This window comes from Rattus norvegicus, chromosome 19, assembly GCF_021556685.1.
Source record: "Rattus norvegicus strain SHRSP/BbbUtx chromosome 19, alternate assembly SHRSP_T2T, whole genome shotgun sequence".
In the NCBI taxonomy this organism is placed as follows: Eukaryota; Metazoa; Chordata; class Mammalia; order Rodentia; family Muridae; genus Rattus; species Rattus norvegicus.
In genome coordinates this window covers 44836020-44862003 of record NC_141552.1, presented here as the reverse complement: position 1 = coordinate 44862003, position 25984 = coordinate 44836020, and the positions used below count along the sequence as shown (strand labels likewise).

Here is a 25984-nt window from a genome sequence, read left to right as displayed (position 1 = left end):
AACTGCCTTTAACTCAGAGTCTCCAGAGAAAACTGGCTAGTAAAACTGTCTGTATCTATAAGACCTGGGTCAGACTTAGAGACCCTTCCCCCAAGAACCAGGCTCAAAGGTGATCATAATGGACTCGCATCACCCAGAGGCCTCCATCTGCAGGTACACACATGCATTTGTACCTGCACACATACGCACCAGACACATATGATATGCACACAACACACAGAAGAGAATGGGAAAAGTAGATATTTCATCATGAGAAAGCCAGGATGGATTTGTGGAATAAACCAGAAAGTCATCTGTTGCTTTATCCCTGCCATAAAGTATGCTTAGGAGGTTTTTATTTGATTTTGTCTTTTGAGGCAGGCTCAGACTATGTAGCCCAGGCTGAACTCAAATGAACAATCCTCCTGTCTCAGCTTTCCAAGTTTCCAAATTCACTAGGAAGTGAATTTCTATCTGCTTATCTACTTACTTGATAATTGAATTATCAAACCATTCACTTGATCTTACCTGTAAATAGTTATGTATATATCTGCTATGGTATTTCAGGAATTGTTTAAAACGTTAAATGCAGAAACACGATTGTCTGAAGACGGTCAAATTCTAATAATAAATTGTAAAACTATGTAACAGAGAAATTAAAGGTTTTTAAATATTTAGTAACAAGTCTTTTTTTTTTCCTCTTGGTCTTCTGACTGGGCTGGCAGGTGTGTTTGGTCTGCTGATAGTTTGGGTGGTTGGTTTGAGCAACGGTGGGTGTAAGTAGGTGTAGGTGGGGGAAGAAGGGAGGAAGTGTGTGCATATGTATGTGAGTATGAAAAACCTTTGAATAGTTAAGTAACATATTTGTCCTTTCCAGAGGTGTGGTTACATTAACATAACAATGTTAGGTAAACTCCCAGCATCCTTCTTAAACGGAAGTTGCTTGGTTTGCTGCAAAGATCTCTTGATAGTTTTCATGCTCTCGCTGAGGAAGATGAGTAAGAAAGCCTGCTTAGACTTCAGGATTTTAGAGAATGGGAACCTCTCTCTGGTCTAAAATGGCTGGTGTTTTGCTTGTGTTCCCAGCCACAGGAACTCATACAAGAAGAGCATCTGCGTGGACATGCTGCGAGATGGCTTCCACAAGTCCTTCACCGAGCTCTTCAGTCTGATGGAACAGTGGGACAAGCTTCGGGAAGCTGCGCAGGCGCGGTCCCTCTTCTGGCTGCAGAGGCCTCTGGAGGACCAGCCAGACAAGTTGGACAATTTCTACCACTACCTGACCAAGGCCGAGGCTGCGGAAAGGAAAGGTAGGCGCTGGGATGCGGGGAGGCACCCCAGGGAAGATTCTAAAATGTTGCCCTATGAATTTGATACATTAAGACAAATTGCACGATTCAACCTGGTCCACTGAGTAGCTTTAAAGACTAAAGGACCAGCTCCAAAGACATTCTGCAGATGTCATTGCAAGCCTGGGAAGACAGTGTTCTACCAAACATCTCCAGAAGTTTCCAACAGGTATAAGCCTTTCCTATCATCAAGAACACATCCTGATATGTCTCTGCGTTGTATGAATATTGGCGTGTTCTCAAAGCACTGTTATGTGAGAACCACACAGATTCAGTTTGGTTTAGCATGTATGTAATGAACTTTGAAAGTTTTGTCATGAGATCCTGTTGACTTGGATCAGGAAATGATAGTATTTAAGATATGAAAAGCTTGTAATTTCTAGGTTGTTATTAAAGCCATAATCCCAGCACTTGGGACATAGAGACAGCTTACTATGAGTTTGGGGCTAGCCTCAACTACATTGTGAGATACAATTTTACAAGAAAGGGTAAAATAATATGCAATCCACAACTGTGGTTTCAAAAGTTAATTTCCTATATTTCACAAAATAATTTAAGGCATTCTTTTGCCATATTTTAACACTTTTTAAAATAAAGTTGGTATTTTTTTGTTTAAAGTATTATGTACTTAATACTTTAAAGTATTAAAAAATCAAGTATTAAGAAAATCTCAGATAAAATTGCATGGACTTAGCCATTTAACATTTTTAGGTCTGTATTAGGCATTTGTTGTTTTCATTAGAAAAGAGAAAAACAATTCTAAAATTTGGTATTCCAAATTTTCCTGCATCCTTCTGATTGAACACACAAGAAGATAGATAAAGAAAGACAAGAAAGGCCAGTTCTCTATGTGGCAGCATGATCTTTCACTCGGAGCCTTTCCATGGTCAGTAGACGACGCTTCCTGTCCGTGCTTGCTTCTGTGGTTGTGAAGACAGGTACACAGGCAGAGGGGCCAGCCAAAGTCCTGGCCCTCATAGCGAGCTCAGTGCCATAAGACTGTAAGATAAGGGCATAATGTGAACACAAAACCCAAGGTACGAGAGGGTCTTCTAGAGCATGGGAAGCATTCTAACTGCAGAATTCACATAAAATGCAGTCTTTGGATGAATTTTCAAAATACAATTTAAACATGAGAAATTGACTATTATAAAAAAAATATATGCCATGTTATTACAAAACAAACAAAAGCCAAGTTCCAAACTCTACTGCCAGAGCAAACTCCTGAATTGATACTTACACTGGGAATAGAATTAGCCAAGATAAGCTTTGCCCCTATTTATTTTATAAGGTTCAATTTCATTATCAGTTTAAATTGGGGGCATTCATTTGAGCAGCATAAATGCGAGCCAAGTGCCTGACGTGCTGTGATGTGTCAGTGCTGCTTCGGTCTGTCATAAAGCACCTGTGGGATGATGAGTCACAGATGCTCAAGTTAAAGGAAATGAACACACAGAAGACCAGGTCCCAGTGAGTTCCTGTTCAAGTGGCATTGTATGCTTTATTGTGCATGTCTGAGAAATAAAGTCATACTTATTAAATAGGCAAAATTACCTTTGCTCAAAATAGCTCACCCAGAGGGTTATCTCCTATGAGGTGCCATGGCTTTTGCCTTAAAGAAATATAGAAAATTAGAATTATTGCCCAAAGTATAATCAGTTTTTAGAACATTGTACATTATTTTTCTCCCTTCACACCTGAAATTTATCAGAGGAAAACTGAGATCTGAATAAAAATTACTCCAGAAAATGGCTAGAATGAATCCTAACTCTGAAAACACCTGTGTATGTTTTAAGGAATGTATCTGTGCATCTAGAATGCAAAGTTCTGTTAGGAGTGTTTCAAGGTCCACAGTGTGTGGTCTCAGGTTGTGAAAAGGTGATGCTGAAATAATATGTCTCTAAGAGTCCTCACTACTTCTTCATTTACCCATCCACCCACCCATCCACCCACCCAACCATCCATCCATCCATCCATCCATCCATCCATCCATCCATCCATCCTTCTATTTATCCACCCACCCATCCACCCACCCACCCATCCATCTATCTATCCATCCACCCATCCATCCATCTATCCATCCACACATCCATCCATCCATCTTTCCATTTATTCATCTACCCACCCATCCATCCACCAATCCATCCATCTATTCATCATCTACCCATTCACCCACCCACCCACTTATCCATCATCCATCCATCCATCCATCCACCCATCCATCCACCTATCCATCCATCCATCCACCTATCCATCCATCCACCCATCCATCCATCCATCCATCCATCCATCCATCCATCCATCCATCCATGGAGGGTCATGGTGAAGCTCATTTCATCCAAGCTGTGGCAGTATCAGCAGTCATCCACATCAGTGCTGCCTCATCTGTGGTATGAGCAGTAGTCGTCTGAACTACTTGAGCCTCAGCAGATGTGCACAGCAGTAACATTAGCGTTATTTAAATCACCAACACCACTCACTGCTTTATACCAAACTTGTTTTAAAGCAGCCGAGTTCTTCCTTTCGGGGTCATCTTCCCTAGGTTAACTGTCTCAGACATATCTCACAGTCCACTGTGAGTCCTTTCCTTGCCACTTGGAATGTTATTCTTAGCGTCTTGAGGGAAAACTAGCACTACTGGTGACAACAAGCTGAAGGTCAAGCTAATTCTAAAGTCTCTACACCCCTTACACTTGACTGGTAAATTGTGGTTGAGCACTGCGTAGCTATGCTGTCTTCTGGCAACCGTCATTTATACACACAAAATCTGTGGGACCCAAGTGGACATTCACACAATGTAAGTTTTATGCAAAGTAGAAAAATGGGGAGACATCATCCAGTAAAGTAAGTTTGGAGGACTCCGGTTGATGGCTCTGGGCTTACGCATCCTGATTCCGCAGCACTTAGCTGAGCATTTTATACACCTTTGTTATCGTGCTGCTTCACTAAGTGGAGAAAATTAGCAAGAGTATTTCTCAAACTTACTTTAGCAGAGAATCCCCTCTTTAGGCTAGAAGTCATAGTGTCTGAATAACAAACCCACGGTGATCTTTCATCTTCCCATGATGCCTCCTGGTGACTCACTCGAGGAGAACAGGCTACTTAGACTGTGAAGGATACTAATGTGGTTAAAGAAAAATAGCTCAGCTTATAGGCATTCTTTAAATACATTAATACTGGGAACCTACATAATTGCAACTCATTCCGTTAAAAAATACTCTGTATATATAATGATGACAATATATTAAATTACAGTTCAATTTACTAAAAAACAAAAGTATTTACACACACATTGGCAAAAATAGAAAGTTGACATATCTTACCCACTGGAGTCTGTAAATAGAAACTCTAATCAGTAAAAATGAAACATTTGATAAACTATACTTTACTAGTCTATGCACATGAGGTGAGAAGTTTCTGTAGGAAGTTTCTGTTAAGAAGAAAGGTGTGGTTTTTAGAAGCGTCTTGATTGAAGAGCTGAGAAAATGGCTCTGTGGAGAGTTCTTGCCTAAAGCAAGAATAAAGGTCTAGGTTAAGATTCCCAGCATCACCAGTATATTTGAACTCTTCAAATTTCTGTTTCTTAATAGAGAACGGTAGCCAAAGTTTACTGGCTAGTTTTATGTCAACTTGACAGAAGCTAGAGTTATCTGAAAAGAGGGAATCTTAATTGAGAAAATACCTTCATAAGATCTAGCTATAAAGCATTTTCATAATTAATTATTGATGGGGGAGGGAGGGCTCAGTCTATTGTGGGTGGTTCCATCCCTAGGCTGCTGGTCCTGGATTCTATAAGAAAGCAGGCTCAGCAAGCCTTGATGAGCAAACCAGTAAGCAGCACTCCTCCATGACTTGTGCATCAGCTCCTGCCTCCAGCCTCCTGCCCTGTTTGATTTCCTGTCTTGACTTCCTTCAGTGATGAACTATGAGGTGGAAGTGTGAGCCAAATAATCCTTTCCTCGCCAGCTAAGTTTTGGTCATTATGTTTTGTTTCGGCAATAGAAACCCTGACTAAGATACCGAGTATGGCTGAACGTCGCTGTAACACCAGTGCTAGGTAGGGGCAGAGATGAGAGGATCACGGTGAATGGCCAGCCATCCTAGGCATAGCAAAGCAGGCAAGCCTGCTCCAGCTTCAGAGAGAGACCCAACTTCAAGGAAATAAGGCAGCAAGCAACTGAGGAAGACGCCTCTTCTGGCCTCTGCAAACATGCACATGAATGCACACACACACACACACCCCACTCTACTCACACATGTACACACAAAGAAATGGTTCTGAAAGAATGAAGTGACTTATCTACAGTTTTTGGCTGCAACCTTTTGTATGTTCAGGATAGTTCTTCTGGGATTTCTTATTTAACTTCATACAGCATACTAACAGACAATATTACCCACAATCATGCTCATTTTAGGAGCTGACCCCACTAGTGATAGTGAGAAGTTGGTATCAGTGACCTCTGTTCATAACGATTTGTTTAAGTGAAATTTAGTCCCAAATGCAGTAACTTATTCCTGTGATGTCAGGTCGTGGTGGGCAGAGGAGGAAGAAGACCACGTTTGAGGCTCGTGAGGACATTTGATTTACAGGATCACGGCGCAGTTTGTTACCACAAAGACATCTTTGCTCAAGTTCACTATGGCAGCATCATTCACAAAAGAGCATCACAGTTTAGTAGCACACTCTTGGGGTGACATATCTATGCACAAAGCCCAGAGATGCTCATAACAAATTACCAGAAGTTTGGGTGAAAAGAGTGGCTAGTTTGTACACATTCTCAACTTTAAAAAAATCCCCAAACAGAAGCATTGCAGACTCCCATTTTAGCATCACTTCACACTTCTATTTCTAGAAACATTGGTAGGAAATGGATGAAGCATGCTGTCATCCTGACCTAGGTCTCCTGTACATGTCAGCCATATTATATCCTTTTGGGGTAAAGATATCTTAGGGCTTCCATCTCCTGTTTTCTCTTTCATTTGCTTTAGTTTTTGTCATGGTTTAGAAACATTGATCTCACCAGGTTTTTTTAAACCCATCTCTGGGATGTGGAATAGTCCCTCTCCTCCCTCCTCTCCTCTCCCTGTTCCCTCCCCTTCCTTCCTACTCCCTCTCCTCCCCTTCCCGCTTTCCCCAACTCCCCCCCCCCATTCTTCCCTCCCCTCCCACCCCTCCCTCCCCTCCTTCCCTCCTCTCCCTCCACTTTCTTCCCTTCTCCTCTTTCTCCCCTCCTCCCCTCCCCTCCTCTTCCCTCCCCTCCCTCTCCTTCCCTTCCCTCCTCTCCCCTCCCTCCCCTCTCTCAGTGACACCACTATCCTCCCCTTCCAGGAGAAAGGGAACCTTGCTAACAGATACTCTCCGTTGTATAAAGAAGTCATATTTCAACCAACTATGCCTCAGTTTCTAGTGCATCTGCAGTTTTTGGAAAGATGTTTGTTGCCTGTCTTATGCCCATATCCTTTGATTAATTATTTTAATAGTTAAAATAAATGACGTTTTGCATTAGGTTTCATTTTCAAGACAGTTGGCCGTGTATTTAAGAAAAATATAGAAGCAATCTACAGTATCCTGTTCATGTGTCCTAAGCCGAGTCTCTGATGCACTGTTTTCTCTTCTTTGTAAAGGGTACTATGAAGAGGTGTATAACAACCTGTATGCGCTGGCCTGTTATTTTGATAACTCTGAGGACAAGTGGGTGAGGAATCACTTCTACGAACGGTGTTTCAAAATTGCTCAGCTGATCAAAGTTGACGGTGGGAAGAAAGAAGCGGAGGCAGAGGCCCACATGGGTCTTCTTTACGAGGAAGAGGGTGAGTCGGCCTTCTCTGGGGATGTTTTGGGGGCTCCCAAGGCCAAACCAAGATGAAAGTTAAGAAAAGGACCTGAATATAAGGAGGTATTACTGCAGTCAAAAAGCAAAAGTGAGTGGCCAGAGTCTGTTTCAGTGTTCAGTGATGAATCCTCTCCACACAAGTCTTTGCTGGCCCGGCAGGAGTAGCGTCCGGAACAGCCAGCTAGCTTCCTTAATCATGCCCACACATCCTCTGCCGCCTTTCTCAGGTCACGCGCTACATCCTGTTTCTATTTGTGGTGCGTTGTTGTTGTTGCTGCTGCTGCTGCTGCTGTTGATGTTGATGTTTTCATACCAGCCCTTTATCTATTTTGTGATAGAATTTTCACTTACAGAACTGTTTGGAAAAAAAGCTCCCTTTGTGAGTTTCCTAGTCCTCCTCCTCCTCCTCAGGCGAGAAGATTAAAAACAGCACATATCAGACTCCGCCCTGCTGTGGTTTTACAATAATTGCTGAAGCAAATGCTTCTTTAAACAAAACTTTGTATTTAATGTTATAATAAGATAACCCCAAATCAAACACAAACAGCAGAATGGTCAAGAACATTTATTATGATGACTGATTAAGGTTTCACAGGGCAAGTGAGGGAATTTATGAAAGGGTGTGTGCAGAGAAAATGCAAAAGGTATGTAAGGGAAGATGAAAATAATTTATGAACCTGCTATTTCAACACTCTGGTTCTTTGGGACAGTGGTCAAATTGATCTATATCTATATCTATATCTATATCCATATATATATATATATATGTATATATATATATACCCACTGTCTAATGGCCACTGTCTGATGACCACTGTGTGATGGTCATTGTGTAATGAACATTGTGATAATTAGTGTGTGATTGTGATTGTTGATTGTTGATACATACATGTATATTTATATATATTACATATATTATATATTTGATACATATAAACTGCGTTGCATCCACATCAGTATTGGTCAGGCTCTGGCACAGCCTCTCAGGGAATGCTAGGGCACTGAGGTGGGAGTGGGTGGATGGGTGGGAGAGCACCCTCATAGAAGCAGGAAGGATGGGGGAGGCGATAGGCGATTTAACTGAGAAGGGGGATAGCATTCCAAATGTAAATAAATATTAGTTTCTGTGATCTGGAAAGCTAAGTTGGATGTATCCTAAGGCATGACAGACACTACAGTGTGATTAGGGTCATGTAGTGCAAACAGCCCAGCAAATCTGGACAATGTCAGCTTGTGGTAAGAGATCCTGCAGACTGTATTTAAGGGACGCATGATGAAGTGGAGAAGTATTGACAGGACTTGGATATCGCTAGCATTTAGACATGTATGAATGAGAGTCCCATGCTCTGAGAGAGGAGCCATGGCTGCCGGAGGAGCAGGAGGGACAACTGCTCTGAGTGGGAATCTCAGCTAAGAGGAGAGGCAGAAGTGTTAGCCTCTGTACAGTCGGACAAGGAAAGTTATGCCTTTCAAGTCCTCCTGAGATGCCAACTGTGGGAAGAAGGGGTGTAGCTAAGAAGCTGCCACCATGATGATGTAGCTCAGGAGGAGACAGCGGTATTAAAGGGAATGAATTGCTCTATTCCATTACCATTACAGTTCATAATATCTCAAAACTAGAGGGTTAGTTAAATAAGCAACTCTCTGCCACAGACTACAATGGGGTCATGAACTTGCAACTGAGCAAAATCCATTCAGTAATCAAAGTATCAGCACATTTATCAAATACTGGTCTAGAGTCTTGTGCCCAGGGCAGGACAGGGAAGAGACCAAGTCCAGGTAATCTTGAAGCCCAAATGTTTCTACGTCTACAGCCCACTGTATAGAGTAAATCCAACCATTGACTGACCAACCTCCAGCCTATTGTCTTGCTGAATAGCTCTGTGCCCATACTCCCTCCTCCCGGATTTCACAATCTCTGAGTGAGTTTTGTTCACCAGGTGTATGCATCACGAACATTACTGTTTTATTTGTTTATTCATTCACTCATATCACAACTCTCGGGAGTGTCCGCAGCCCTATATGAAGCAGCCACAGCACTGCGCTTGGTCACTCATTGGTGACAGACGTTGAGGCTGTGCCAAGATGGGCGCAGGGCATGTGACCCCAGTGGAGCTGCTGCAAGGTAACGTTTTCAGCTCTCTGGATTGCTCACACACAGAAATGCCAACCTATGTCACCGTAAAACATACCAGTTCTATAGAAAAGTTAATGTTTGTCTTTGAAATATTTTAAGGTCTTTGCCTTTGAAGCCATGCTCAAGTTGGAGTCTGTTGGTTTGTTTCAGAACTGCCTTTTCTCAGAACTAAAATTACGGGATCTGTGCCCTCGAACACTGCCTGAGCACCAGAACCATTTTATTTGTAGCAAGACCAGTAAGCCAGCCTTGGTGCTAATTCTAGAGACTGCGTGCTTATTGACAGAGAGAACTATCTGCAGCTCCTGCAGCCTGGGGTAGAATTTTCACGAGAAAAGCAAACTCACATAGTGTCGATACACACAGCTAGAATGGAGGGGCTCACCCGTGTAGGATTCCTTCCACTCTTCTGATCTGATTGGTCCCGACAGGCAAATGGAGGCCCCACAGCAACATCTAGGCAGCAGCTGGGCTCCGGGGCAGGTGGTAGCCTCCTGATTCCATGGGTGCCCCCATTCAGGTTTAAAGAGGAAGCTAGCCGGCAGATGGCAATGGGAGGGTTGTTAGGGCCCAACCAAGCAGGCTCCAGCTCCCTCGGGGAACCATAGAGCAAATGAGGAACAAAAGCAGATGCCATTGTTAGAGACTGGGAACACGTTTGCAGTGAGGAGTAATATGTAGCCCAAAGGCACAAATGGGACCAGTTCTTACCTAGAGTCTCTTGGCCAAGTCAAGCAAAGAGCCTCAAGTCTCCACTCTGCTGAGGATGGCTGAAGTGTGCCCTGGCTCCCATTGGCTCAAGGGCAGGCAAGCTCATTGTTCAGTGCAAGTATTTGCAGAGGTATGGCATTACTGGTCAACATGGAGGAATCAGGTACTGACTAATTCTTATAGCAAGTCGCCAGCCACATCTTCTTTTAGAAGCATGAACTTATTTATAAGAATCTTTTCATGTAGCCAGGATGCAGAAGCAAGGAGTGTCCACACTGCATTTGGTGGGCATTGCAGAAAGCACCCAGGCACTGGAGCAACAGGAGACGTGCTCATTGATTCTGGAGTAGTTCTTGGAGGGCTAGAAAAACCATGAGTCAGACCTGGGAGAACATGACCAGCGGAAAGTGACAGATGACCTAAAGCCAAGACACAGCGATCTTTAACTTCCATCCCCAATGTGGTGACACTGGCCTTTTCTCTGTCATCATGACTGGCCCAGCTTGCAGTTGTAGCAGTGTTGTTGGTAGGGAGAGGGGTTGGGGGCGATGCAAACCAATAGCTTTGGTGGAGGAAACAGCAGCCCTTTCCACTGTCCCCCAGTGACTTAGTAACTGATCCCAGTCTTGTGTTTTGCCCACTAGACATGAGCAAGAAGACTAGCTTGTCTCCATGGACTCCTGTGGACACTCGTTTCTTTTTTGGTGGACTAAATTAAGACGTGAGCTTTGAGCAGGTTAACCCTCACTTCAGCCATCTTACTTTCCATGCCCTGCCTCTTCTCCCAGGTCTCATAGATGTTTTACCAAGGACCATTTGCCAACATTCAGGAATTCATTCCACTTCACTCAAGACTCTCAATCTAGCTACTGACCGCCATAGGAGATGGGAAGGGCAATACAAGGTTCTCCTGAGTGGCGAGTATTCATTACTGAGAATGTTCACATAGACAAGCTGGGGAAACTAGAAGTAATGTTACTGATCCCAATTAATGCTACTCTAATTAACCTCAGTGGTGGAGGCAGGAGAGCTCCTTGTTACCCACCCCAAAGTTCTGAGTCCTCCAATGAAAGATACACATGCAGTCCTATATTTTAATATGCCTTGAACAGCTCAGTGGCTGGGTCACTTCCAAACCTACACATGATTAACAAACTCCCCTCTGATATTTCTGAGTTAATACTTAGGAAGGATGTGTTTTCCAGTCCAGAAATCTCACAAGCCATGATGGCAGCAAAGACACTGAGTTAAGAATAATTGGACTTTACAACATTAACCTTAAATTCTTCCAGTGACTGGGAAACTTTGGAAGAAAGAGAGAGTCGCCATGCAATAATCACTTCAGTTCAAGTCCTGGAATTGATTGCTAACTGTCATTCTGATGGATAGATAGTGTCTCAGATTGCCTGGAGACTAGACATCTATAGGACCATGATGAAAACACACTAGGGACCTGCACCCAGAGCAAAGGCTGTCCCGCAGCCCTCTGGATCCACGAAAGACCTGGTCTCCCAAGAGTGCTCTCACTCCTAAGATCATAAGGCCCACAGGAGGGACAAGCTTCAGCCAGAGACAACAAGACCAACTAACATCAGAGATAACAAGATGGTGAGAGGCAAGAGCAAGAACATAAGCACCAGAAACCAAGACTCCTTGGCAACATCAGAACCCAGTTCTCCCACCACAGCAAGTCCTGGATTCCCCAATACACCGGAAAAGTAAGATTTGAATTTAAAATCACATCTTAGGATGATGATTGAGGATTTTAAGAAGGACATAAATATTTATCTTAAAGATAAACACAGGGAGAACACAGGTAAACAAACAAGAAATCCTTAAAGAGGAAACACAAAAATCCCTTAAAGAGTTATAGGAAAACACAACCAAACAGGTGAAAAAATTGAACAAAACCTAAAAATGGAAATAGAAACAATAAAGAAATCACAAAGGGAGACAACCCTGGAGATAGAAAACGTAGGAAAGAGATCAGGAACATAGATGCAAGCATCACCAACAGAATACAAGAGATTGAAGAAAGAAACTCAGGGGCAGAAGATACCATAGAAAACAGCACAACAGTCAATGAAAATGCAAAGTGCAAAAAGCTCCTAACCCAAAGCATCCAGGGAATCTGGGACACAATGAGAAGACCAAACCTAAGGATAATAGGTATAGAAGAGAGTGAAGATTCCCAACTTAAAGGGCAAGTAAATATCTTCAACAAAATTATAAAAGAAAACTTCCCTAATCTAAAGAAAGAGATGTGCATGAACATATAAGAAACTTACAGAACTCCAAATAGATTGGACCAGAAAAGAAATTCCTCCTATCACATAACAGTCAAAACACCAAAATGCACAAAACAGAAAGAATATTAAAAGTAGTAAAGGAAAAGGGTAAAGTAACAAAAACAGACCTATCAGAATTACGCCAGATTTCTCAACAGAGACTATGAAAGCTAGAAGTTTCTGGGCAGATGTCATATAGACCCTAAGAGAACACAAATGCCAGCCCAAGCAAAATTTTCAATTACCATAGATGGAGAAATGAAGATATTCTATGACAAAACCAAATTTACACTATCTTTCCACAAATCCAGTCCTACAAAAGATAATAGATGGAAAAATCCAACACAAGGAGGGAAACTACACCCTAGAAAAAGCAAGAAAATAATCTCCTTTCAACAAACCCAAAAGAAGATAGCCACACAAATATAATTCTACCTCTAACAATAAAAATAACTGGAAAAAATAATCATTGGTCCCTAATATCTCTCAATATCAATGGACGCAATTCCCCAATAAAAAGACATAGACTAAGAGACTGGATACATAATCAGGACCCAGCATACAGGAAACATACTTCAGTGACAAAGACAGACACTACTTCAGAATGAAAGGCTGGAAAAAAATTCCAAGCAAATGATCCCAGGAAACGAGCTGGCGTAGCCATTCTAATATAGAATAAAATTGACTTTCAACCAAAAATTATCAAAAAAAAAAAAAGACAAGGAAGGACACTTTACACTCATCAAAGGAAAAATCTACCAAGATAAACCCTCAATTCTGAACATCTATGTTCCAAATGAAAGGGCACCCACATTCATAAAAGAAACTTTACTGAAAGCACATATTGCACCTCACACAATAACAGTGGGAGACTTCAACACCCCACTCTCATCAATGGACAGATCATGGAAACAGAAACTAAACAGAGACACAGTGAAAGTAACAGAAGTTATTTTAACAGAATCTAAATGACTTAACAGATATCTATAGAACATTTCATCCTAAAACAAAACAGTATACCTTCTTCTCAACACCTCATGGTACCTTCTCTAAAATTGACATATAATAGGTCACAAAACAGGCCTCAATAGATAAAAGAAGATTGAAATAATCCTTTACATCCTAGCAAAACACCACAGACTAAGGCTGATCTTCAATAACAACAAAAATGACAGAAAGCCAAGATAAACATGGAAGCTGAACAATGCTCTACTCAATGATAACTTGGCCAAGGAAGAAATAATGAAATTAAAGACTTTTTAGAATTTAATGAAAATGAAGGCACAACATACCTAAACTTATGGGACACGATGAATGCAGTACTAAGAGGAAAACTCATAGCTCTGAATGCCTCCAAAAAGAAACTGGAGAGAGCATACATTAGCAGCTTGATAGCACACCTGAAAGCTCTAGAACAAAAAGAAGCAAATTCGTCCAAGAGAAGTATACAGCAGGAAATAATCAAACTCAGGGCTGAAATCAACCAAGTAGAAACAAAAAGGACTATACAAAGAATCAACAGAACCAGGAGCTGGTTCTTTTGAGAAGATCAACAAGATAGATAAACCCTTAGCCAGACCAACAAAAGGGCACATAGACAGTATCCAAATTAACAAAATAAGAAATGAAAAGGGAGACATAACAGCAGATACTGAGAAAATATTTTTTTAAAAAAATCAGATACTATTATAGAAGCCTATATTCGACAAAACTGGAAAACCTGGAGGAAATGGACAATTTTCTAGACAGATAGACGGTATGAAAGTTAAATCAGGATAAGATAAACCATCTAAACAACTCTATAACCCCTAAAGAAATAGAAGCAGTCATTTTAAGTCTCAAACCAACAAAAGCCCAGGAGCAGATGGATTTAGTGCACAATTCTATCAGACCTTCAAAGAAGACCTAATACCAATGCTCTTTAAACTATTCCACAAAAATAGAAACAGAAGGAATACTACCTAATTCCAACTATGCTTATACCTAAACCACACAAAGACCCAACAAAGAGAACTTTAGACCATTTTCCCTCATGAATATTGATGCAAAAATACTGAATAAGATTCTCACAAACTGAATCCAAGGAGAGATCAAAATGATCATTCACCATGAGCAAGTAGGCTTCATCCCAGGGATGCAGAGATGGTTCAATATACAGAAATCTATTGGCATAATCCACTATATGAACAAACTCAAAGAAAAAACCATGTGATCATATCATTAGATGCTGAAAAAACATTTGACAAAATTCAACACCCCTTCATGTTAAAAATCTTGGAAAGATCAGGAATTCAAGGCCCATACCTAAACAGTAAAAGCAATATACAGCAAGCCAGTAGCCAACATCAAACTAAATGGAGAGAAACTTGAAGCAATCCCACTAAAATCAGGGACTAGACAAGACTGCTCACTCTCCCCCTACCTATTCATTATAGTACTTGAAGTCCTAGCTAGAGCAATAAGACGACAAAAAGACATGAAAGGGATACAAATTGGAAAGGAAGAAGTCAAAATATCACTATTTGCAGATGATATGATAGTGTACTTAAGTGACCCCAAAAATTCCACCATAGAACTCCTAAACCTGATAAACAACTTCAGCAAAGTGACTGGATATAAATTAACTCAAGCAAATCAATAGCCTTCCTCTACTCAAAGGATAAACAGACTGAAAACAAATTAGAGCAATGACACCCTTCACAATAATCATGAATAATGTAAAATACCTTGGCGTGACTCTAACCAAGCAAGTGAAAAATCTGTATGACAAGAACTTCAAGTCTCTGAAGGAAGAAATTGAAGAAGATCTCAGACAATTGAAAAATCTCCCATGCTATTTGATTGGCGATTGGCAGGATTAATATAGTAAAAATGGCCATCTTGCCAAAAGCAATCTATAGATTCAATGCAATCCCCATCACAATTCTAACTCAATTCTTCATAGAGTTAGAAAGAGCAATGTGCAAATTCGTTTGGAAAAGCAAAAACTCCAGGATAGTGAAAACTATTCTCAACAATTAAAAAACTTCTGGGGGAATCACCATCATGACCTCAAGCTGTATTACAGAGCAATTGTGATAAAAACTGAATAGTATTGGTACAGAGACAGGCAGGCAGATCAATAGAATAGAATTGAAGACCCAGAAATGAGCCCACACACCTATGGTCACTTGATCTTTGACATAGGAGCTAAAACCATCCAGTGGAAAAAAGACAATATTTTCAACACATGGTGCTGAAGGTCAGGCATGTAAAGGAATGCAAATTGTCCTATTCTTATCTCCTTGTACAAAGCTCAAGTCTGGTGGATCAAAGACCTCCACATAAACCCAGATACACTGAAACTAATAGAGGAGAAACTTGGTAAGAGCCTCAAACACATAGGCAATTTCCTGAAGAGAACACCAATGGCTTATGTGCTAAGATCAAGAATCGACAAATGAGACCTCATACACTTGCAATACTTCTGTAAGTCAAAGGACATAGTCATTAGGACAAAACAGATTGGGAAAAGATCTTGACTAATATCTACATTTGATAAAGGGCTAATATCTAATATATACAAAGAACTCAAGAAGCTAGATTCCAGAGAACCAAATAATCCTATTTAAAAATGGGGTCCAGACGTGTTTACCTGGAGTCCCACACCCGCGGATCCCGGCCTGCAGCAGCTCTCTGCTCCCAGACCCCATGGGAGAGAGACCTCACCGCCTGGTCAGGTGGGCACTCCTGAGGCTGCAGAGCGGAAGAGACCACCAACACTGCCCACCCCTGCCCACATCCCTGGCCCAAGAGGAAACTGTATAAGGCCTCTGGGTTCCCGTAGGGGAGGGCCCAGGAGCGGCAGGACCCCTGCACCTGAGACACCACCGGAACCTGAAGGAAACAGACCGGATAAACAGTTCTCTGCACCCAAATCCTGTGGGAGGGAGAGCTAAACCTACAGAGAGGCAGACACGCCTGGGAAACCAGAAGAGACTGCACTCTGCACACATCCAGACACCAGAGGAAAACACCAAACGCCATCTGAACCCTGGTGCACTGAAGCTCCGGGAAACGGCGGCGCAGATCTTCCTGGTTGCTGCCGCCGTGGAGAGCTCGAGGGCAGCACCCCTCGAGCGAACTTGAGCCTCGGGACCACAGGTAAGACCAACTTTTCTGCTGCAAGTGACCTGCCTGGTGAACTCAAGACACAGGCCCACAGGAACAGCTGAAGACCTGTAGAGAGGAAAAACTACACGCCCGAAAGCAGAACACTCTGTCCCCATAACTGGCTGATAGAAAACAGGAAAACAGGTCTACAGCACTCCTAACACACAGGCTTATAGGACAGTCTAGCCACTGTCAGAAATAGCAGAACAAAGTAACACTAGAGATAAACTGACGGCGAGAGGCAAGCGCAGGAACCCAAGCAACAGAAACCAAGACTATATGGCACCATCGGAGCCCAATTCTCCCATCAAAACAAACATGGAATATCCAAACACACCAGAAAAGCAAGATCTAGTTTCAAAATCATATTTGATCATGATGCTGGAGGACTTCAAGAAAGACGTGAAGAACTCCCTTAGAGAACAAGTAGAAGCCTACAGAGAAGAATCGCAAAAATCCCTGAAAGAATTCCAGGAAATCATAAATAAACAAGTAGAAGCCCATAGAGAGGAGTCACAAAAATCCCTGAAAGAATTCCAGGAAATCATAAATAAACAAGTAGATGCCCATAGAGAGGAGTCACAAAAATCCCTGAACGAATTCCAGGAAAACACAATCAAACAGTTGAAGGAATTAAAAATGGAAATAGAAGCAATCAAGAAAGAACACATGGAAACAACCCTGGATATAGAAAACCAAAAGAAGAGACAAGGAGCTGTAGATACAAGCTTCACCAACAGAATACAAGAGATGGAAGAGAGAATCTCAGGAGCAGAAGATTCCATAGAAATCATTGACTCAACTGTCAAAGATAATGTAAAGCGGAAAAAGCTACTGGTCCAAAACATAGAGGAAATCCAGGACTCAATGAGAAGATCAAACCTAAGGATAATAGGTATAGAAGAGAGTGAAGACTCCCAGCTCAAAGGACCAGTAAATATCTTCAACAAAATCATAGAAGAAAACTTCCCTAACCTAAAAAAAGAGATACCCATAGGCATACAAGAAGCCTACAGAACTCCAAATAGATTGGACCAGAAAAGAAACACCTCCCGTCACATAATAGTCAAAACACCAATTGCACAAAGTAAAGAAAGAATATTAAAAGCAGTAAGGGAAAAAGGTCAAGTAACATATAAAGGCAGACCTATCAGAATCACACCAGACTTTTCGCCAGAAACTGTGAAGGCCAGAAGATCCTGGACTGATGTCATACAGACCCTAAGAGAACACAAATGCCAGCCCAGGTTATTGTATCCTGCAAAACTCTCAATTAACATTGATGGAGAAACCAAGATATTCCATGACAAAACCAAATTTACACAATATCTTTCTACAAATCCAGCACTACAAAGGATAATAAATGGTAAAGCCCAACATAAGGAGGCAAGCTATACCCTAGAAGAAGCAAGAAACTAATCGTCTTGCAACAAAACAAAACAAAGAGAAGAAAAGCACACAAACATAACCTCACATCCAAATATGAATATAACAGGAAGCAATAATCACTATTCCTTAATATCTCTCAACATCAATGGCCTCAACTCCCCAATAAAAAGACATAGATTAACAAACTGGATACGCAACGAGGACCCTGCATTCTGCTGCCTAAAGGAAACACACCTCAGGGACAAAGACAGACACTACCTCAGAGTGAAAGGCTGGAAAACAACTTTCCAAGCAAATGGTCGGTAGAAGCAAGCTGGAGTAGCCATTCTAATATCAAATAAAATCAATTTTCAACTAAAAGTCATCAAAAAAGATAAGGAAGGACACTTCATATTCATCAAAGGAAAAATCCACCAAGATGAACTCTCAATCCTAAATATCTATGCCCCAAATACAAGGGCACCTACATATGTAAAAGAAACCTTACCAAAGCTCAAAACACACATTGCACCTCACACAATAATAGTAGGAGATTTCAACACCCCACTCTCATCAATGGACAGATCATGGAAACAGAAATTAAACAGAGACGTAGACAGACTAAGAGAAGTCATGAGCCAAATGGACTTAACAGATATTTATAGAACATTCTATCCTAAAGCAAAAGGATATACCTTCTTCTCAGCTCTTCATGGTACTTTCTCCAAAATTGACCATATAATTGGTCAAAAAACGGGCCTCAACAGGTACAGAAAGATAGAAATAATCCCATGTGTGCTATCAGACCACCACGGCCTAAAACTGGTCTTCAATAACAATAAGGGAAGAATGCCCACATATACGTGGAAATTGAACAATGCTCTACTCAATGATAACCTGGTCAAGGAAGAAATAAAGAAAGAAATTAAAGACTTTTTAGAATTTAATGAAAATGAAGGTACAACATACCCAAACTTATGGGACACAATGAAAGCTGTGCTAAGAGGAAAACTCATAGCGCTGAGTGCGTGCAGAAAGAAACAGGAAAGAGCATATGTCAGCAGCTTGACAGCACACCTAAAAGCTCTAGAACAAAAAGAAGCAAATACACCCAGGAGGAGTAGAAGGCAGGAAATAATCAAACTCAGAGCTGAAATCAACCAAGTAGAAACAAAAAGGACCATAGAAAGAATCAACAGAACCAAAAGTTGGTTCTTTGAGAAAATCAACAAGATAGATAAACCCTTAGCCAGACTAATGAGAGGACACAGAGAGTGTGTCCAAATTAACAAAATCAGAAATGAAAAGGGAGACATAACTACAGATTCAGAGGAAATTCAAAAAATCATCAGATCTTACTATAACAGCCTATATTCAACAAAACTTGAAAATCTACAGGAAATGGACAATTTCCTAGACAGATACCAGGTACCGAAGTTAAATCAGGAACAGATAAACCAGTTAAACAACCCCATAACTCCTAAGGAAATAGAAGCAGTCATTAAAGTTCTCCCAACCAAAAAGAGCCCAGGTCCAGACGGGTTTAGTGCAGAATTCTATCAGACCTTCATAGAAGACCTCAGACCAATATTATCCAAACTATTCCACAAAATTGAAACAGATGGATCACTACCGAATTCCTTCTATGAAGCCACAATTACTCTTATACCTAAACCACACAAAGACCCAACAAAGAAAGAGAACTTCAGACCAATTTCCCTTATGAATATCGACGCAAAAATACTCAATAAAATTCTGGCAAACCGAATCCAAGAGCACATCAAAACAATCATCCACCATGATCAAGTAGGCTTCATCCCAGGCATGCAGGGATCGTTTAATATATGGAAACCCATCAACGTGATCCATTATATAAACAAACTGAAAGAACAAAACCACATGATCATTTCATTAGATGCTGAGAAAGCATTTGATAAAATTCAACACCCCTTCATGATAAAAGTCCTGGAAAGAATAGGAATTCAAGGCCCATACCTAAACATAGTAAAAGCCATATACAGCAAACCAGTTGCTAACATTAAACTAATGGAGAGAAACTTGAAGCAATCCCACTAAAATCAGGGACTAGACAAGGCTGCCCACTCTCTCCCTACTTATTCAGTATAGTTCTTGAAGTTCTAGCTAGAGCAATCAGACAACAAAAGGAGGTCAAGGGGATACAGATTGGAAAAGAAGAAGTCAAAATATCACTATTTGCAGATGATATGATAGTATATTTAAGTGATCCCAAAGTTCCACCAGAGAACTACTAAAGCTGATAAACAACTTCAGCAAAGTGGCTGGGTATAAAATTAACTCAAATAAATCAGTAGCCTTCCTCTACACAAAAGAGAAACAAGCCGAGAAAGAAATTAGGGAAACGACACCCTTCATAATAGACCCAAATAATATAAAGTACCTCGGTGTGACTTTAACCAAGCAAGTAAAAGATCTGTACAATAAGAACTTCAAGACACTGAAGAAAGAAATTGAAGAAGACCTCAGAAGATGGAAAGATCTCCCATGCTCATGGATTGGCAGGATTAATATAGTAAAAATGGCCATTTTACCAAAAGCGATCTAGAGATTCAATGCAATCCCCATCAAAATACCAATCCAATTCTTCAAAGAGTTAGACAGAACAATTTGCAAATTCATCTGGGATAACAAAAAACCCAGGATAGCTAAAACTATCCTCAACAATAAAAGGACTTCAGGGGGAATCACTATCTGTGAACTCAAGCAGTATTACAGAGCAATAGTGATAAAAACTGCATGGTATTGGTACAGAGACAGACAGATAGACCAATGGAATAGAATTGAAGACCCAGAAATGAACCCACACACCTATGGTCACTTGATTTTTGACAAAGGAGCCAAAACCATCCAATGGAAAAGAGATAGCATTTTCAGCAAATGGTGCTGGTTCAACTGGAGGTCAACATGTAGAAGAATGCAGATTGATCCATGCTTATCACTCTGTACAAAGCCTAAGTCCAAGTGGATCAAGGACCTCCACATCAAACCAGACACACTCAAACTAATAGAAGAAAAACTAGGGAAGCATCTGGAACACATGGGCACTGGAAAAAATTTCCTGAACAAAACACCAATGGCTTATGCTCTAAGATCAAGAATCGACAAATGGGATCTCATAAAACTGCAAAGCTTCTGTAAGGCAAAGGACACTGTGGTTAGGACAAAATGGCAACCAACAGATTGGGAAAAGATCTTTACCAATCCTACAACAGATAGAGGCCTTATATCCAAAATATACAAAGAACTCAAGAAGTTAGACCGCAGAGAGACAAATAACCCTATTAAAAAATGGGGTTCAGAGCTAAACAAAGAATTCACAGCTGAGGAATGCCAAATGGCTGAGAAACACCTAAAGAAATGTTCAACATCTTTAGTCATAAGGGAAATGCAAATCAAAACAACCCTGAGATTTCACCTCACACCAGTGAGAATGGCTAAGATCAAAAACTCAGGTGACAGCAGATGCTGGCGAGGATGCGGAGAAAGAGGAACACTCCTCCATTGTTGGTGGGATTGCAAACTGGTACAACCATTCTGGAAATCAGTCTGGAGGTTCCTCAGAAAATTGGACATTGAACTGCCCGAGGATCCAGCTATACCTCTCTTGGGCATATACCCAAAAGATGCCCCAACATATAAAAAAGATACATGCTCCAGTATGTTCATCGCAGCCTTATTTATAATAGCCAGAAGCTGGAAAGAACCCAGATGCCCTTCAACAGAGGAATGGATACAGAAAATGTGGTACATCTACACAATGGAATATTACTCAGCTATCAAAAACAACGGCTTTATGAAATTCGTAGGCAAATGGTTGGAACTGGAAAATATCATCCTGAGTGAGCTAACCCAATCACAGAAAGACATACAGGGTATGCACTCATTGATAAGTGGCTATTAGCCCAAATGCTTGAATTACCCTAGATGCCTAGAACAAATGAAACTCAAGACGGATGATCAAAATGTGAATGCTTCACTCCTTCTTTAAAAGGGGAACAAGAATACCCTTGACAGGGAAGAGAGAGGCAAAGATTAAAACAGAGACTGAAGGAACACCCATTCAGAGCCTGCCCCACATGTGGCCCATGCATATACAGCCACCCAATTAGACAAGATGGATGAAGCAAAGAAGTGCAGACCAACAGGAGCCGGATGTAGATCTCTCCTGAGAGACATAGCCAGAATACAGCAAATACAGAGGCGAATGCCAGCAGCAAACCACTGAACTGAGAATAGGACCCCCGTTGAAGGAATCAGAGAAAGAACTGGAAGAGCTTGAAGGGGCTCGAGACCCCATATGTACAACAATGCCAAGCAACCAGAGCTTCCAGGGACTAAGCCACTACCTAAAGACTATACATGGACTGACCCTGGACTCTGAACTCATAGGTAGCAATGAATATCCTAGTAAGAGCACCAGTGGAAGGGGAAGCCCTGGGTCCTGCTAAGACTGAACCCCCAGTGAACTAGACTGTTGGGGGGAGGGCGGCAATGGGGGAGGGTTGGGAGAGGAACACCCATAAGGAAGGGGAGGGGGGAGGGGGATGTTTGCCCAGAAACCGGGAAAGGGAATAACACTTGAAATGTATATAAGAAATACTCAAGTTAATAGAAAAAAAATGGGGTCCAGAGCTAAACAAAGAGTTCTCAACTGAGGAATACTGAATGACCAAGAAGCACCTAAAGAAATGTTCAACATCCTTAGTCATCAGAGAAATGCAAATCAAAACAACCCTGAGATTCCACCTCACACCTGTCAGAATGACTAAGATAAAAAACTCAGGCGACAACAGATGCTGGCAAGGTTGTAGAGAAAGAGGAACACTCCTCCATTATTGATGGGATTGCAAGCTAGTACAACCACTCTGAAAATTAATCTGGTAATTCCTTAGAAAATTGGACATATTACTACCTGATAACACAGACATACCACTTCTGGGCATTCACACAAAAGATTTTCCAACATACACCAAGGCCACATGCCCCACTATGGTCATAGCAGCCTTATTTATAATAGCCAGAAACTGGAAAGAACCCACCCAGATGTCCTTCAACAGAGGAATGGATACAGAAAATGTGGTACATTTACCCAATGGGGTACTACTCGACTATCAAAAACAATGACTTCATGAATTTCATAGGCAAATGGATGAAAGTAGAACATATCATCCTGAGTGAGGTAACCCAGTCACAAAAGAACACACTTGGCATGCACTCCTTGAATAGTGGATATTAGCCCAAAAGCTCAGAATAGCCAAGAAACAATTCATAGAATATATATGAAACTCGAGAATAAAGAAGACCAAAATGTGAATCCTTCAGTTCTTTTTAGAAGACAGGACAAAATACTCACAGGAGGAAATACAGGGACAAAGAGTGGAGCAGGGACTGAAAGAAAGGCCCCACCTGGGAAGCCATCCCTGTGCAGTCATCAAACCCAGTCACGATTGCTGATGCCAAGAAGTGCTTGCTGACAGGAGCCTGATATAGATGTCTCCTGAGAGGCTCTGCTAGAGCCTTACTGAAACAGATGAGGATGCTTGCAGCTAACCATCGGACTGGGCACAGGGACCCCAATGGAGGAATTAGAGAAAGGACTGAAGGAGCTGAAGGGGTTTGCAGTCCCATAGGAAGTACAACAATATCACCCAACCAGACACCCCAGAGCTCCCAACAACTAAACCATGAACCAAAGAGTACACATAGAGGGACCCATGACTCCAGTCCCACATGTAGCAGAGGATGACATTGTCTGGTATCAATCGGAGGAGACCTTGGTCCTGTGAAGGATTACTTTCCCTGTGTAGGGGAATGCCAGTGTGTTAAGATGGGAGTGGGTGTGGGGGAGGGGAATGGGAAGGGAACATGGGATAACATTTGAAATATAAATACATAAAATATCCAATATAAAAGGAGAAAACACACTAGGATGACCACTAGCTTGTTCCTGTCTCATCCAGGAGCAAAAGGAAGTTCTGTCAGTAGTGGTAGGGGAGGTCATGCCGCTAAGGGACTTTCTCTTTACCATTTTTATTTCATGGAGAAGAGGTAGGATTTCCATTCTGACTTATCCTTATATTCTGATACTGAGAGATCTGTCACATTTCCTTACCCCCTCCTCTATTTTTTGTGTATGTTTGGGGGGATGTACATATGTGTATGCACATACACATGCATGTGAAGGCCAGAGGTCAACCCTCAGTGCTGTTCCTCAGGTTTCTTCCACTAGAGTTTTGGAGACCGTGTCTCATTGACCTGGAACTTTAGGAAAACTGGGATCTGCCTGTCTCTGGTTCCACCGTGCTGAGATTACAAGCACGAACCACTTTACGCAGCGCGCGCGCGTGTGTGTGTGTGTGTGTGTGTGTGTGTAAGATTGTGTGTGTGTAAGAGAATGTGTGTCTCTGTGTGTGTTTGTGTGTAAGATTGTGCATGTGTGTGTATAAGAGTGTGTGTGTGTGTGTGTGTGTAAAAGAATGTGTCTGGGTGTGTGTGTATGTGTGTGTGTAAGAGGATGTGTGTGTGAGATTGTGTGTGTGTGTGGTGTAAGAGAGTTTTGTCTGTGTGTGTGTTTGTGTGTGTGTTGGGGAGGGAGGTTTGTGTGTGTGCGCATACATCTGTGTCAGAGCTGGATGAACCTAAAACTCACCAATTCAGTGAGTCTAGTCAGCTGTCTCACTCCAAGGATACCCTGCCTCTGCCTCCTATGCACTGGGCTTAGAGGACAGCCTCCATGGCTGCCAGACATTTACATCAATGCTGGGAATCTAAAGTTTGATCTTCTGACTTGGGTGGCAGTTTACCTACTGAACTATCTCCCCAGATCCCAGGACCAACCTTTTTACACAAAGTCAGGTCCTCAAGCTGGTATGACCTCTCAGCCCCCCATTCCTTAACAATCATGCAGAATATCCCCAACTGTGACTCATCTATCATGAATTTTATCAAGGGCAGTGTGGTTTTACTTCCTGTCTTTAAAGTATCTATCACACCCTAGGTAACTTCCGTTAGTCAGGCAGTCTGCCAGTCAGTCCTAAGTAACTTCCATTTGTCTGTCTGCCTTCCTTCCTTCCTTTCTCTTCTTCCTTCCTTTCTTCCTTCCTTTCTCTTCTTCCTTCCTTCCTTCCTTCCTTCCTTCCTTCCTTCCTTCCTTTCTCTTCTTCCTTCTCTCTCCTTCCTTTCCTCCTCTCATCTCCTCTCTCCTCTCCCTCCCCATTCTTCCTCTCTCCCTCTCCTCTCCTCCCTCTCTCTCCCTCTCTTCCACTCTTTGTTCTTCCCTCTCCTGCCTCCACTCCCTCTCTCCCACACAAAGAATTCCACTGTGAGAACCTTAACCTCCTGCTGATGCCTGCAAAGAGTCATGTGGCTCCTGAAAGCTAGTCACATTATACATGGCCACTTGTCACTCCGGTTTGGACAATTTAGCTGATACTAGTTTGGACTTGCTTGCAAAAGAATGCTGTGTTCCTGGTAGATGATTAGTTTGCTACGACAGTTGTCACACTAGCAGGAGACCACGGTAAACTATTCTGGTAACACCTTACTACTGCTAAGTCCCTCAGAGAGGGAAGGGCCTCACTGAGTCAGGAAGAAGAGCGCATGCTCAGGCCCCTCTGTTTTACTGGCTGCTGTATGAGTCAGGAAGTATGACCACCATGACAGCAACTGGACATAGCAGAGCATTGATGCCAGCCGCCCTAGCATTCAGGATTTATGCAACCTCACTCCCACTTCCTGCATGACTGAAGGGGGCAGGAGGATTGGGGGCAAGTGCTGGGGCACAGTATGTGCTTACAGTCCTGGGGGATGACATCTAGACAGCAAGACTTAACTATGGAGGCTGTCAGAGGTTGGAAAGCACCAACCTGTCCTTGGCAGGAGAGAATGACAGGGTATAGAGAAAGAGCAATTGCCCCAGCACCCAATGGGTTTCCATGCAGCTTCCAAAAGACCACGCCTTTTTGAGAAGCTAGCCTGCAGGGGTCGGCTGTTGCCATGTTAATCTTTCTATGCTACACCCGGGGATTCTGCATAAGGACTGCTCTCCTTAAAGAGAGTAATGGTTCAATGCAAGTCTGCATCTGTGATGTCTACAACAAACTTGAATAAATGCCTTAAACTGCAAGA

General features: G+C 41.9%; 1 protein-coding gene across 1 annotated transcript in view; it reads left to right on the top strand.

The window, feature by feature from the left end:
• The window catches only part of Ttc29 (tetratricopeptide repeat domain 29), a 211576-nt gene that overhangs the window by 31266 nt on the left and 154326 nt on the right, over positions 1–25984 (top strand). Inside the window, 2 exon segments of the mRNA NM_001013890.1 lie at positions 1066–1289; positions 6954–7139. Coding sequence (NP_001013912.1) covers positions 1066–1289; positions 6954–7139 — 410 coding nt within the window.